Source organism: Eriocheir sinensis, chromosome 49, assembly GCF_024679095.1.
Source record: "Eriocheir sinensis breed Jianghai 21 chromosome 49, ASM2467909v1, whole genome shotgun sequence".
NCBI lineage: Eukaryota > Metazoa > Arthropoda > Malacostraca > Decapoda > Varunidae > Eriocheir > Eriocheir sinensis.
The window spans coordinates 10734908-10750954 of NC_066557.1; the positions used below are offsets into that span (position 1 = coordinate 10734908).

Sequence of the window (16047 nt, forward strand, 5' to 3'; positions counted from 1 at the left end):
AGAGAGAATGACAGCTAAGGATAACAAAGAATAAACAGATGAAAAATAGTGAAATAGCAAGCAAAACAACTAGTGAATAGAAACAACACACTCAAACAGATGCACACACTTGTAAAACTAATAAAAAGGAAAGAAAAAATGAAACAGAAAAGCAGTGAATAGAAATAAAGCACACAAAAAGGCACGCTTGAAAAACTAATAAAATGAGAGGAATAATAGAATGAAAGGAAATAAAAAAAACAAAGGAGCCAGGACCACAGTTTGCACCACCACCACCACCTTCACCTCACACCCACAGAGAAGAAGAAGTGCAGGCAGAGCGACGAATGCGCCAAGCTCACCGGAAAATGCCAGAACAAGAAGAAGACGTGCAGCGGCTGGACCTCTGAGGACGCGTGCAAGGGCAAGAACTGCGTGTGTTGCATCGGTGAGTGTTGCTCAAAACATGCAGTGTTGAAATATAGACTGAGTAATAATGGAGTGTTGTAGATATCCAGTATTGCTTTTAGTGTTGCCAAGTTACCTCTCTTTGCACAATAACATACCCTTACCCTCACCACCACCTTGGTCTCAATCCCACAGATGAACCCGAGGTGTGCGACCAGTCAGAGGAGTGCACCAAGGTTGAGGGCCAGTGTCAGAGCAAGGATAGCGAATGTGCTGGTTGGGCCATTGAGGAGAAGTGCACTGGAGACAACTGTGTGTGTTGTATCGGTAAGTATCGCTGCGTTTACGATGTTGTCTTGGAGTCAAATACAGTTGAAGATTCAGCTTAGATCAGATTACAGTTTCAAATACAGTTTTTTGCTAGGTTTCTCAGCAGTAACATTCTATATTAGATAGGTTAGGAAAAACAAAACTGGATAGATGAGGGCATACAAAACTAAATAAAATAAAACATACAAACTAGATAGATAGAAACAGAGAACTGATGAAAAAAGGAAGAGATGATAAAATATGTAGCCAGTATCATTTGCATCCTCCTTATCACCACCACCACCACCCTGTCTCCCACCTACAGATGAGCAGGTGGTGTGCGATCAAGCAGATGAGTGTGAGAAGATCAAGGGCGTTTGCCAGAGCAGGTCAAGCAAGTGCGATGGTTGGGCCATTGACAACATGTGCACCGGTGATGACTGTGTGTGTTGCATCGGTAAGTGTTGTTTGGGTCACCAGTGTTGCTTTTCTTATAGTTAAAATACAGTTAGAGTTATATTAAGATCAAATTAGTTTCAACAGTAGTTTTCTTGAGAATTTTGAGCAGTAACATACAAACCACCACCACCTTCACATCCCACCACCATCACCACTTTTACCACCACCACCGCCACCTTCACCTCCCACCCACAGATGAGCAGGTGGTGTGCGAACAGTCCATGGAGTGTGAGAAGATCCACGGCAAGTGCCAGGACAAGGACAGCGAGTGCCACGGCTGGGCCATCGACAAAGTGTGCGAGGGTGAAAACTGCGTGTGTTGCATCCGTAAGTGTTGCTCAGAATACTGTGTTGCCTTCTTTAGAACAATACTTATACAGTTTTTCATTAGATCTTTGAGCAGCAATATAGCCATACACACAAAGATTCATTAAAACAATACAGGTCAGAGTGAATGAAATATTAAAGTATGCTCTCAGACACAGAATTGATAAAAAAAGAAAAAAATAACGAAACAAGGAGCCAGAACCACAACTAACCTCCACCACCCCTCCCTGCACCCCCCCCCTATCCTACCACCACCTCCTTGGCCTCACGTGACCCCACAGATGAGGAGCCGGTGTGTGAACAGTCAGTGGAGTGTATGAAGATCAAGGGCCAGTGTCAGGGCAAGAAGGCAGCATGCAACGGCTGGGTCATTGAGAAAGTGTGTGACGGCGAGGACTGTGTGTGTTGCATCGGTAAGTCTTCCTAGTCTCTAGTGTTTTCTTTTTACAGTAAGGGAGGCAGTTCAGGGGCAAACTCAAAGAAGGAGGGTAGGCTAGGAAGTGTACCCTCTTTAGAAAAATGCCAATACACTTGTTCTTTGTTATAATATATAATGTAAAACTGTAAAAGACCTGCAGCTAAGGAAGATAGAAGAGTAGGTATATTTTAGAGGCTGGTAAAGCAGTGATTGATGAGGTCAGTGTTTCTTTCACAGCTGATTCTAATTTTTTCTTATAATGTAACTTACTTTCACACAGATTAGACAACAACCACCACAACCTCAGCACCCACCACCACCACAGCACCCGTCACCACCACCACAGCACCCACCACCACCACCACAGCACCCACCACCACCACAGCACCCGCCACCACCACCACAACCGTAGCACCCACCACTACCACAACAGCCGCACCAACAACCACCACCACCACCCCCACTCCAACAACCACTACCACTACCCCAGCACCAACCACCACCACCACAACCACCACCACAACCCCCACCACTACCTCTACTAGCACCACTACCACAAGTACCACCACCACCACGACTACCACCACCACCACCACCACTACTACCACCACTACTTAAAAGTCAGGAGTGTGGTGAGGAGAGAACAGAGTGTGGCACAGCAGGGTCCTGATGTGCCGTGGCAGGAACGAAGCGGACGAGACACATGGATTTATTTTAGAAGTACAAAAGTAAAAAGAGAAAAAAAGGAATCTTTGGCGGAGTATTGTATCTTAAGGACGGGTCAGCTGTAGTCTGCATCCCCTCCTTGTTTTCTCCGTTGTTTGTATGGGAGTGTATTTTATTTAAGGCGTATGTTGTTTGATACTTTGATTAGTCTTATTACATACTCTGCACCTTGCTGAGTTTGTTGTTTATTTTATTTTGTATTTATTTATCGTATTGTTTTCTTCTGCCTGTAAAGCTTTGTTGATATTCTGAAATATATTTATTTGCAAATCTGCACTGCATCAATAGTTGTTTTCTTTATTTATATGCATTCCTTTATTTTACATTCATCAAATGGAGAAAATGAGATTATTATTCAGATTTAACACACACACACACACACACACACACACACACACACACACACACTGCTTCGGTAGCTCAATTGGTTAGAGTACTGTGCTGCAAGGCTTTACGGTCAGACCGACGGCGGTTCGAGCCCCATTCAGGCCGGATTCTTTCCGTTGACTAGGAGTGGTTACTGTCCCCCCTGGAGCAAGGGGGATGGGGTGTATGGTGTGTGAGGTCCTGGGAGTACCCATAGATCGACTATAATGAGTATGCTTGCTCATGTCGGAGGGTACTTGCTGGCGATTTCGAGTCCAACTCGTGATCAGGACGTGGTGAATTACACAGGCACTGCTGAGGAGTTTATTACAGTTTTTCTCCTTTAAACTCATCTCCTTCGCCTTCCTCCCCTTATCCCTCCTACCATCTCCCTCCCCTCCTTCCCCCTTCGTCTCCCTTCCTCTATCCCTCCTACCATCTCCCTCCCCTCCTTCCCCCTTCGTCTACCTTCCTCTACCTATCCCTCCTACCATCTCCCTCCCCTCCTTCCCCCTTCGTCTCCCTTCCTCTAGCCCTCCTACCATCTCCCTCCCCTCCTTCCCCCTTCGTCTCCCTTCCTCTATCCCTCCTACCATCTCCCTCCCCTCCTTCCCCCTTCGTCTCCCTTCCTCTATCCCTCCTACCATCTCCCTCCCCTCCTTCCCCCTTCGTCTCCCTTCCTCTATCCCTCCTACCATCTCCCTCCCCTCCTTCCCCCTTCGTCTCCCTTCCTCTATCCCTCCTACCATCTCCTTCCCCTCCTTCCCCCTTCGTCTCCCTTCCTCTATCCCTACTACCATCTCCCTCCCCTCCTTTCCCCTTCTTCTCCCTTCCTCTATCCCTCCTACCATCTCCCTCCTCCTTCCCCTTCGTCTCCCTTCCTCTATCCCTCCTACCATCTCCCTCCCTCCTTCCCCTTCTTCTCCCTTCCTCTATCCCTCCTACCATCTCCTCCCTCCTTCCCCTTCGTCTCCTTCCTCTATCCCTCCTACCATCTCCTCCCCTCCTTCCCCTTCGTCTCCCTTCCTCTATCCCTCCTACCATCTCCTCCCTCCTTTCCCCTTCTTCTCCTTCCTCTACCATCTCCCTCCCCTCCTTCCCCCCCTTCGTCTCCCTTCCTCTATCCCTCCTACCATCTCCTCCCCTCCTTGCCCCTTCTTCTCCCTTCCTCTATCCCTCCTACCATCTCCCTCCCTCCTTCCCCTTCGTCTCCCTTCCTCTATCCCTCCTACCATCTCCCTCCCCTCCTTCCCCTTAGTCTCCCTTCCTCTATCCTCCCTACCATCTCCCTCCTCCTTCCCCCCTTCTTCTCCTTCCTCTATCCCTCCTACCATCTCCTCCCCTCCTTCCCCCTCCTTCGTCTCCTTCCTCTATCCCTCCTACCATCTCCCCTCCTTCCCCCTTCGTCTCCCTTCCTCTATCCCTCCTACCATCTCCCTCCCCACCATTCCCCTTAGTCTCCCTTCCACTATCCCTACAACCATCTCCCTCCCTCCTTCCCCTTCGTCTCCTTCCTCTATCCCTCCTACCATCTCCCTCCCCTCCCTCCTCCCCTTCGTCTCCCTTCCTCTATCCCTCCTACCATCTCCCTCCCTCCTTCCCCCTTCGTCTCCCTCCTCTATCCCTCCATCATCTCCCTCCTTCCCTTCCCATCGTGTCCCTCTATCTCCCTCCTACCATCTCCCTCCCCGTCCCCCTTCGTTTCCCTTCTTCTATCCCTCCTACCATCTCCCTCCCCTCCTTCCCCCTTCGTCTCCCTTCCTCTATCCCTCCTACCATCTCCCTCCCCTCCTTCCCCCTTCGTCTCCCTTCCTCTATCCCTCCTATCATCTCCCTCCCCTCCTTCCCCCTTCGTCTCCCTTCCTCTATCCCTACCATCTCCCTCCCCTCCTTACCCTTCGTCTCCCTTCCTCTATCCCTCCTACCATCTCCTCCCCTCCTTCCCCTTCGTCTCCCTTCCTCTATCCCTCCTACCATCTCCCTCCCTCCTTCCCCTTCCTCCCTCCCACCATCTCCTCTCCTCCTTCCTTTGTCTCCTTCCTCTATCCCTCCTACCATCTCCTCCCTCCTTCCCTTCTCGTCTCCCTTCCTCTATCCCTCCTATCATCTCCCTCCCCTTCTTCCCCCTTCGTCTCCCTTCCTCTATCCCTACTACCATCTCCCTCCCCTCCTACCCCCATTGCCTCCCTCCATTTTTCCTCCCCTCCTACCCCCTCCACCTCCCTCCAGCTACCTCTCCTTCCATCTTCCACCCCTCTTACCCCCTTTCCCTCCCTCCCTCTCTCAGTTACGGTTGACTGAGATCTGGGCAGCATGTGCGTAATCTTTCGCCACGCGGTGATGGCTTGAAAAATCAGCGTGTTTCTGTGGGATTCGAACCTTGGTCCACGGGCTCACCACACCCGCACTGACCACTGGGCCACCGCCATTATTTTTATCTGCTGTCAGTTCATATATCTTTATATTTATCTACTTAACCATCTGTCTTTATATCTACCAGTTCATATATGTTTTTTATGTATTTAAAGTTTTACTCTTATATTTCATTACTTTTTCTATTCCTTTGTTTTTCATCGATATCTATCTACTTACCTATTAATTTGTCTGTACACACCTGGTTTAATCATCTGTATCTTCTATGCATATATTCTTATATTGACGTTGCTTAGGTCCGTGATACCCACTATATTTCCTATTATAACATTAACAACTTCAGCTCTCATATGTTTCCCATAGTTTTCTCCTCATGACATGAGAAACTCACCCAAGAAGAGTGAACAACCCCATAAAACTACCTCGTATCGTGTTAAAGCCGCATATTCAAGCCACTAATGTAACTAACCATCGCAGGTCTCCCGTTCACCCAAGCGTGGAACTCTGCGGTATTTACTTTGCATGTTTCACTTAACATTCCAAACCAACCCTTTTTCTGCGAGTTTCACTTAACCCTCTCCTCTCGTGCACCATAAGTTTCAATAAGTTTTCTTTTTCCATGTCTGTAGAATCTTTTCTCTGGCCGGCTACAGGGAGTTTATCCGTACGCCGAAGCATTTTGTTTCTCAGTCACTTTACCCACAAAGACTGCACTCATCCTTATAAATAATCTAACATTGGCTTCGTTATTAGTTGTAGTTTTACATGACATAATACAAAAATACAAAACAACAATTTAGAGGTCCATTTATGGACGCAGAATAAAGTAATATTAGAATTTTCCGAGGATTCTTATTCTTCCTTCAGATTTCCGATACGAGAGTTAGCACCATGAGACAGCGTAAAAGTAAAAACTTCCTAAAACAATGAAGAAAGTGCACCTTTTATTTGTTCTTTGCCTCTATTTTTATTCAAAACTAATGATAAATCAGCTTTTTTATCACAATTTGTAAAGCAGAAATCAAGGAAATCTCTCACGAAAAAGAAAAACAACTGTTTTCAATATCTCGTATAGTTTTATTGTGGTGGAATTTAGAAGTAGAAGACTATAAACTGGTGCGCAACTAGTGCGAAAATAAATACATTTGATTTCACATTCTCGTAGCTGTATATGTACCTCAGTGAAAAGGTAAGAAGGGTATATCCCCTGCAGGCCGCATGGCCGCGACGCGGAGCGCGAAAGGTTCAAAGCTCACAGCAGTGAGAGGAAGCGTCTGACTAGTATGCCAGTATGACGGCAGCTGCCTTTGTTTTTGCTGTGCGGTCAAAGCCACGCCAGTGGAGCGGGTGGCTAATAGTTCACTTGAGTGAGGCTGAGGAAATGCGTGTGTGTGATTCACCCACGGCCTGATCATGAGCTGAACTCGTCATTGCCCATAAATGGCCTACCCTTCCGATTAGAGCAAGGCTCATTAGTCTGTCTCTGTGTACTGCCGGGATCTTCACACACCCCATTCCCCTTGCTCAAGGGGGACAACAACCGCTTCTTATGAGTGGAAAAATCCCTGGCCTGAGTGGGACTTGAACCTCCGCCTGCCAGACCGTGAAGCCTGGCAGCACAGAGCTTTACCACTGAGTTACGGAGCGGTGTGTGTGTGTGTGTGTGTATATATATATATATATATATATATATATATATATATATATATATATATATATATATATATATATATATATATATATATAATTCACCCACAGGCTGATCATGAACTTGGCTCGCACTTGCCAGCTAGTACCTCCCTACCCGTGCAAGCTCCTTCTACTCGATGTCTGGAGGCTGCCAGGACCTTGAGTGGGGGGGTGTGTGTGTGTGGGGGTGGGTGTGGGTGTGTGTGTGTGTGTGTCATAAAAAAAAACTGATAATTGTTCTCGATGTAGTAAAGCATCGTGGCGTCGAGCGATATAAACAAATGAGGTGAATGTGATGATGAAGATGAACAAGGTAGGGGTGACGAAGTTGAAGGTGGAGGGGTTAGAGGAGCCTTCGCGCCAACAGAAAGGTGATGAAGGGGTGGGGGGCGAGGGGGAGGGGGCAGCGCCTGAGGGGAAGGGCGGCTGTGAGGTGGGAGGTGATGTTGGGACACTGACGGTTTTGTCACATGAGGGGGGCGGGGTGGTGGTGAACTTGGAATGGTCGACGACGTTAAGAAACTTCTTCAGGTACTTAAAGCCACCCCTTGCAAGAGCTCAATAAGCGTTAAGCGTAAGGGCTAGTTTGAGTCATCTGAGTTCGTCTCTCTCAAGGGCGGAATTATTTTCGTAGCGCGTCGCTGAACTCTCTCCAGTAATTCAATGTCCGTCCTGTAATTAGGGGACCTGAGCTGTACCGCATACTCGAGGTGGGGTCTTGTCATCGAATCACACAAGTATAACATTGCTTCCGGCGTATTACGGTTGAAGGAAAGGGAAAATAAGGGATGATGAAGAAATGGGAAGGTAGAGGGAGGAGAAAAATGGACTGGAAAGGAAAATAAATGAAAGTAAAGTAAATGAGAGCAAAGGAAAATTAATGAGAGGAAGACTGAAAAGTTAGAAGAAAGTAAGGCAATGTAAGAGAAAGGAATGGAAAGGAAATTGGTGAAGGGAAAGAAGAGAAAGGGAAGATAAAAGGAGAACGAACAGAAAGGGAAAAATACTAATGTTAAAGGAAGGGAAAGGATGGGACAATAAAAGAAGCAAAGTGATTGACAGAAAAGGGAGGACAAAGAAAGGTAAGGAAAGGTAAGGAAAAGGAAGGGAAGGGAATGGGTGGGACAGCAAGGAAAGGGAACTGAAGGCAAGACATTTGGAAGGAAAAGTAAAGAAAGGAAAAAATAGATGGGTAAGAAAAAGAAAGATAATGAAAGGAAGGGAAGGAAAAGTCGAAAAGCTTGGAAAGAAAGAAGAAGAAAGAAGAAGGAAGGAAATAAAGACGACAGGTGAGATAAAGAAAAAGATAAAGAGTAGGGAAGGAAGAGGAGAAGGAAAGATAAAAGAGAAGGATATGAAAGAAAAAAAGAAAGGAAGATAAAGGGAAAGGCACGATGGAAAGATGGCGGAAGAAAGGAAGAAGAGAAGAAGAAATACGAATGACCACAAAGGTAAAATAGCTGAGACACATCATAGGGTAAATATATAATTCTCTCTCTCTCTCTCTCTCTCTCTCTCTCTCTCTCTATCTCTCTCTCTCTCTCTCTCTCTCTCTCTCTCTCTCTCTCTCTCTCCGTCCTTCTTCATTCTCCTGCTCCTCTTTCCTCTCCTTTTCTATCCTCTTTCCTCTTCTTTTCCTCTCCATCTATTATTCTCTTCCTCAGCATCTCTTCAGTAATCATATTTTTTTTAACATCTTCTTTTCCCTTCTTTCCCCCTCTCTTTCTCTTCCTCTTCCGTAACTTTTTTGTTCACCTTTCAGAGCATCCTCTTGTCCTCCTCTTCCTCCACCTCTTGCTTACCTTCCACACCTGTGATCAAGGCATACAGGTGTGTTTGACCTTCCCCCTATCCCCCTGAGAAACCTAGAGAGGTGTAAGGGTGTATAAAAGCCCTCACCAGCACACCCTCAGCACATTCACTCACACCTCCACCCAGTGAAGTCTCCTTCCTCCTCCTCCTCCTCCTCCCGTCCTTCAGCATGAGGGGTTACCTGTACCTTACCTTCACCCTCGTGGTCCTGGCCGCAGCCTCCACACAGGTAAAGGCCGTGGCACACAAGCGATGCTTTCTGGCATCGTGCCACCAAGTGATGCCCGTAGCGGCAGCAAAACGTGCACGTGTAGTCACACGGTCGATCCGTCTACGAGCATCTTCCTCCGGCATCGTTTTGCTGCGGTTGGCCTCAATTTGTGTGTTTTGGCACATTCTTTGTCAAGAAAACGTCCCTGGACTCCTCTTGGCTTCGAAGAAGAAACGAGTCCTTTTGGCTTCCAAGAAGAAACACCGAGAGCATATTGCCTACTACGAACTTGTCAGGAAATTGAGCCTAGAATATCCGGAGACCCTTCGTGACTTCATACGGCTGAACAACCGGGAACTGTTGAGGCGTGTAGCACCTCTAACAGAAAACCAGAACAGCAACATGAGAGTCATTGGTGTCCCAGAGGTACTTGTTTTCTCTTGCCATATCACAGAGATGCTACAACATCTCTTGGCCAGCCAACATTACCTAGTCATTTCTCTGTATTTCACTGAAAGTTACAAGACACGTGTCGTGCGTTCGGTGTGTGTGTGTGTGTGTGTGTGTGTGTGTGTGGCGTCGTCTGCTCAATATGTTAACAAAGACGCCCGCACTGGTGGCGATTATGCGCATATCCTTTTGCTGCCAAAAGATGCACGTACCGGCATCAGTGGCATGAAAATACCAAAGGATGCCGGAAAAATGTTCGCGTGACACGGACTTAAGGAGGGTTAATTAGTGAGCTGCACACCTCGGGTACTGGAAGGCTTGAAAAACTTAGCTACCTGGAATATGGTGTTATTTTTTCTTTTATTTTATTATTATTTTTTCTTTTTCGTACTATTTGTTTATTAGTGATACTCTCATTACATAAATTATTATTTTGCAACAAAATTTTGGCAATATAGCAAAGGTTCTGCGACACTATCGTTTTTCAAGCCTGAGTTGACGATAACACCGGAAGTCCTTTGCTATTGAGCACATTTACTTGCAGAATAACTATTTACGTAAGGAGGATTTAATCTTATAACATGATAAAACACCCTCATCGTGCCCAATATTTATACACATGTTATATGGACATGCCTTTAATAATGCTTTACATTGCTATGGCAGTGAGTGCAAAATTATCTTTGCAAGTTTGTGTTGAAAAATCGCTAAGTCACTCCCCTGCCCAGGGAAGTTAAGAGAAAATTCTAATTCTGGCGGTGACGGCACCGACGCCCGCTGCGACGGCCGCACGATTCTGGAAATATTGTTTGGTTTTCTTTATTTCTTATTCCTTACTTCTGCTCAGTGTTTATGAGTTGTATTTTTCAGTTTTTACCTCCATCTCATGTTTTTCTTTCTTTTTTATCTTGTTTATTTCCTGCTTATATTTTTCCTGTCTTGTTTTTTGTCAAGAGTTTTTGTTTGTACTTTTTTCAATTGTTGCTTCTCTCTTTATCTTATTTTTCTCTTCTCTCCATCCTTTACCTCCCTTCATCTCCTTCTCCTCCTCTCTTTGTCTTACCTCTCTTCATTTTATTTCCTCATCTCTCTCTTCTCCTTTTCTCCTTCTTCCTCCTCCTAACCACGGTCTCCCTCTTCCTCTGTTCCTTCTCTTTCTCTTTCTCTTTGTTTTCTTTATCTTTTTCCTTCTCTTTCCTTTTCGTCTCTAATAATATTCCCCTCCCCTTCGTCACCCCCTTCGTCTTCCCTTCCTTTTCCTTTTCTCCACCAATACTATTCTCCCCCTTCGTCTCACCCTTCGCCGCCCCCTTCATCGTCTCCTTCGTTTTTATCTTTTTTTTTCTTGTCTTCTCTTTCCTTTTCTTCACTAATGATACTCTCTCCCTTCGTCAGGCTCAGAAGAAGACCTGCGAGGAACTCAAGGGTCGGTGCGTCAAATATAATAAGTTGGACGAGCAGTGCCTTGGCACCCAAGACTTGACCGCGCACTGCCGAAGCCATAAGAAGATCTGCTGCCTGCCTCCAGGTGAGTACACAACCGACCTTACGATACCTGTCCCTCACACCTGTTGACGTCTCATTAACTCCCTGATTCACGATATTTCTTTTGTTTTCAAATTATTTCCTTTGCCTCTTTTTGTTTTGTTTTTACCTCAGAGTATTCTTTTTTCCTCCTCCTCTATTTCTCCCTCCTCCTCCTCTCCCTTCTTCTGTTTCTTCCCTCGTTTCTTCTCTTCCTATTTTTCTTTTCTTTTTTTCCTATATCTTTTTTTCCTTTTCTCTTTCTAAATCACGATTTTTCTACTTTTCCCCTCGTTTCTTCTTATTCTATTTCTCTTATTTTTTTTTTTTATCCTCTTCCTTTTCGCTTTCTATACCACGACCTCGCTATACTTTCCCCCCTTTCTTTCTCTTTCCATTTCTCTTACCTTCTTTCCTTTACCTTTTGTTTCCTTTTCTCTTTCCAACTATGATATCTTGTTATTCACCCCTCCCCAATGTTCCTTCTCTTTCTATTCCTCTTACAATTATTTTCTCTCATCTTTGTTCTCTTCTCTTTCTAACCACGATCTTCCTTCTTTTTCCTCCAATACTTTTCTTTCTATTGTTCTTACCTTTTTTCTCAATCATTTTCCTTTTCTCTTTGTAACCACATCTCCTGTTCTCCCCCCGTCCTTGTCTCGCCCAGCCCAAGACGCCGCCGTTGCCACTCAACCATGCGCTGCGGGGGTTGGTGTGACAGGTGGTGAGGCAGGTGGAGAGGCAGCAGGTGAGCAGACAGGTGCGCAGGTGGCGGCGGGAGGCGAAGCAGGAGTAGAACAGCCAGCAGGGGAAGCAGGAGCAGAACAGCCAGCAGGGGAAGCAGGAGCAGAACAGCCAGCAGGGGAAGCAGGAGCAGAACAGCCAGCAGGGGAAGCAGGAGCAGAACAGCCAGCAGGGGAAGCAGGAGCAGAACAGCCAACAGGGGAAGCAGGAGCAGAACAGCCAGCAGGGGAAGCAGGAGCAGAACAGCCAACAGGGGAAGCAGGAGCAGAACAGCCAGCAGGGGAAGCAGGAGCAGAACAGCCAGCAGGGGAAGCAGGGCAGAACAGCCAACAGGGGAAGCAGGAGCAGAACAGCCAACAGGGGAAGCAGGAGCAGAACAGCCAGCAGAAGTAGGAGCAGAAGCAGAACAGGCAGGAGAACAGGCAGGAGAACAACCAGATGGAGCAGCCAGCAGCAGGAGCCGCAGAAGGCGAAGCAGCAGCAGCAGGAGAAGGAGCAGGTCGCCACATTAGGGCAGCAGAGGAAGAAAGACAAGAAGATGATGAGGAAGAGTTTGACGAAGAAGAATATGAAGACGAGGAAGAAGATGAAGATGCCGAAGAAGACGTAGAAGAAGAGGAAGAGGAAGAAGAGTTCCCATTGGAAGGAGAGGCAAGCCAAATAGTGTTAAGAAGAACAAGAATGGAGAAGAAATATTGGATAGCTTGACGCAGAGGAAGGTGAAGAAGAACAAGAACGAGAAGAAGAACAAGAAGAATAAGACGAAGAAGAACAAGACAAACAAGAATGAGAAGAACAAGAAGAATAAGACGAAGAACAACAAGAAGAACAAAGTGAGCAAGAACAAGGGCACGGAGAACAGGGCCACCGCCGAAGGGGAGACTGAATCCAAGGGCCAATGTAAGTAAACAAAGAAAACGGAAGAGGAAGAAAGTGGGATGAGGGTTGACAACGTTCCCATTTTCTTTATTGTTTTACTTTTTTTGAGTTTCTGAATATAAAAAAAGAAAATGGAAGAGAAAGAACGTGATATGAGGGTTGACTATCTTATTTTCTTTATTCAATTTTAATATGATTTTTTTTTTATATAAGGATAAAGGATGGTTGAGAAATTCGGACAAGGGTTGATATCTTCTCCATTTTCTTGAGTATACCTTTTTTCACCCTTTCCTCGTCCTTCCTTTCATCAGCGTGTCGTCTGGGCAAGAAGTGCAAGAAGGCCAATGGTGTGTGCCAGTCTCCGTGGGACAACTGCAAGGGCCAGATCATTGACGGGGCCTGCGATACTGAAGGATGCGTCTGCTGCGCCCGTAAGTCAGACCCGCGTTCCCAAACTCTCTGGGCTCGCACTCCCACACTGGATAAGGCTTTCGTAGAGGTTGTGTTTGTTTTTCCTTAGGTAGTTTATGAGCCTTGTTGCTTGGTTGCCTGTCTTCATATTCTTCTTCGTCGAACTCTTCCTCATCATCTTCTTGTTCTTCTTCCTCTGCTGCCCTAATGTGGCGACCTGCTCCTTCTCCTGCTGCTGCTGCTTCACCTTCTGCGCCTCCTGCTGCTGGCTGCTCTCCATCTGCTTGTTCTCCTTCTGCCTGTTCTGCTTCTGCTCCTGCAAGATATAACATTAAACCAGACATCTTCCTTTCCTGGACATCCTTCTTTCCTGGGCCCATATATTCTCAGACCTTTGGGGGCCTACACACCCACATTGGTGAAGGCTTTGTCAGACGTTGTGGGTTTATCCATGGCTAGTTTTAAGAGCCTATAGTATTTCCATTTTATCGTCACTTTGGCCGCTCTTCTGCAACGTCACACTCTCTCTCTCTCTCTCTCTCTCTCTCTCTCTCTCTCTCTCTCTCTCTCTCTATCTCTCAACGTATTTTTCGATCATAAATTCTCTTGTTTGGCCTTTGCACGCCAGCCACGAGGTAATAGTCTAGGAGGCTTGGCTTGGCTGGGCGGCGCAGTGTGAGCGGCGCGGTGACGGCTGCTTGATAACTTTCCACGAGCCGCTCTGCCACACCGTGTAGGGATGTATACAAACTCATTCTTTTGTCCCCAGAAAACGAATCTTTTGTAGAATTATGTGGTTGTATATAATTAAATGTATACAGAGTGTTTGTAACTTATTTAGAAGCAGTTAACTGTAAGCAATATGAGGGAGAGAGAGGGTGGCGGCGATGATGTGGCATATCCGCCACTCCCGCCAGCCACGCCGAAGGTGACTTGACAAAATGGGAAGACTGTGGAGATAGTTTGACAAGGCTCCTGTGCCATGAACGTGAAAACATCCACGAGAACCCGACTAACAGCCCTTGTGGCCAAATAGTGGTTGTGGGAGCCAAGAGTGAGTGGGTACATTTGGTTCCTGATCCGCACCTTCCCTCCCGCAGCCAAGACCAAGAAGAAGAAGAACAAGTGCAAGATCCAGAAGGCGTGCAAGAAGAAGAAGGGCAAGTGCCAGCCCGAACACAAGCGCTGCAAGGGCAAGACCAGCAAGAAGGGATGCAAGGGCAAGAACTGCGTCTGCTGCTACAGTGAGTACAGACACCTTCTTGTTCATTTACGGCACGCAAAGATGAGTTACGAAGAGAATGGCTACCTCGCCCTATTTCGGTAAACAGTATCTACAAGCCTGACACTTTTTACCAGTCTCATTCTCCTACAGTGAGTACAGACACCTTCTTGTTCATTTATGGCACACAAAGATGAGTTACGAAGAGAATGGCTACCTCGTACTATTTCGGTAAACAGTATCTTCAAGCCTGACACTTTTTATCAGTCTCATTCTGCTACAGTGAGTACAGACACCTTCTTGTTCATTTACGGCACGCAAAGATGAGTTACGAAGAGAATGGCTACCTCGTCCTATTTCGGTAAACAGTATCTTCAAGCCTGACACTTTTTACCAATGTCATTCTCCTACAGTGAGTACAGACACCTTCTTGTTCATTTATGGCACGCAAAGATGAGTTATGAAGAGAATGGCTACCTCGTACTATTTCGGTAAACAGTATCTTCAAGCCTGACACTTTTTATCAGTCTCATTCTCCTACAGTGAGTACAGACACCTTCTTGTTCATTTACGGCACGCAAAGATGAGTTACGAAGAGAATGGCTACCTCGTACTATTTCGGTAAACAGTATCTTCAAGCCTGACACTTTTTACCAGTCTCATTCTGCTACAGTGAGTACAGACACCTTCTTGTTCATTTATGGCACGCAAAGATGAGTTATGAAGAGAATGGCTACCTCGTACTATTTCGGTAAACAGTATCTAGAAGCCTGACACTTTTTACCAATCTCATTCTCCTACAGTGAGTACAGACACCTTCTTGTTCATTTATGGCACGCAAAGATGAGTTACGAAGAGAATGGCTACCTCGTACTATTTCGGTAAACAGTATCTACAAGCCTGACACTTTTTACCAGTCTCATTCTCTCATAATGGCGTGAGGCTTGGTTGGCAAGGGCAGGTTCCAAACTCCAAAGCTCAACGGTGCCTCGTATTATTTCGGTAAACAACATCTTTAAACCTGTCTCATCCTCATAGTGTCGTGAGGTTGGGTTGGCAAGGGCAGGTTCCAAGGTCCAACGGTACCTTGTATTGTATCGGTAAACAGCATCTTGAAGCCAGACAATTCAAACTAGACAAGGCTGAGGAATAACAGACAAAAAGAAGGATAGATAAGAGAAAAGCAAGAGTTACATAATAGAAATGACACAAAAATGGATGGAAAGGCAGAAAACTAGACAAGGCTGAGGAATAACAGACAAAAAGAAGGATAGATAGATAAGAGAAAAGCAAGAGTTACATAATAGAAATGACACAAAAATGGATGGAAAGGCAGAAAACTAGACAAGGCTGAGGAATAACAGACAAAAAGAAGGATAGATAAGAGAAAAGCAAGAGTTACATAATAGAAATGACACAAAAATGGATAGAAAGGCAGAAAACTAGACAAGGCTGAGGAATAACAGACAAAAAGAAGGATAGATAAGAGAAAAGCAAGAGTTACATAATAGAAATGACACAAAAATGGATAGAAAGGCAGAAAACTAGACAAGCCTGAGAAAGAACAGCAAAAAAAGATGTATCAAATAATAAGAAAATAGAAATGACTAAAAACGTTAAAAATACAGAAAGCTAGAAAGGACAGACAAAAAGAAGAATAGACAGCGCATAGAAATGAGACATAAATAAAGACTCAAAAAACTTTAAAAAATGGAAAAAGGAAAATATAGGAGCCAGGAC

The 16047-nt window shown here is 45.7% G+C and overlaps 2 protein-coding genes across 3 annotated transcripts in view; both read left to right on the forward strand.

Annotated features, from left to right (window-relative positions):
* LOC126981637 (cell death abnormality protein 1-like) overlaps window positions 1–16047 on the forward strand; it is an 83494-nt gene that overhangs the window by 50245 nt on the left and 17202 nt on the right. Inside the window, exons 15-16 of the mRNA XM_050833074.1 lie at window positions 1351–1482; window positions 1764–1895. Coding sequence (XP_050689031.1) covers window positions 1351–1482; window positions 1764–1895 — 264 coding nt within the window. The remainder of the gene's footprint in view (window positions 1–1350; window positions 1483–1763; window positions 1896–16047) is intronic.
* LOC126981897 (uncharacterized) overlaps window positions 1–16047 on the forward strand; it is a 70479-nt gene that overhangs the window by 2999 nt on the left and 51433 nt on the right. Inside the window, exon 1 of one of the 2 annotated variants that reach the window (XM_050833530.1) lies at window positions 12547–12695. The exons of the other annotated variant lie outside the window; for it this stretch is intronic. The gene's annotated coding sequence lies outside the window, so the exon portion shown is untranslated. Of the gene's footprint in view, window positions 1–12546; window positions 12696–16047 lie in introns of those variants that run through there. 2 annotated transcript variants of the gene reach the window in all.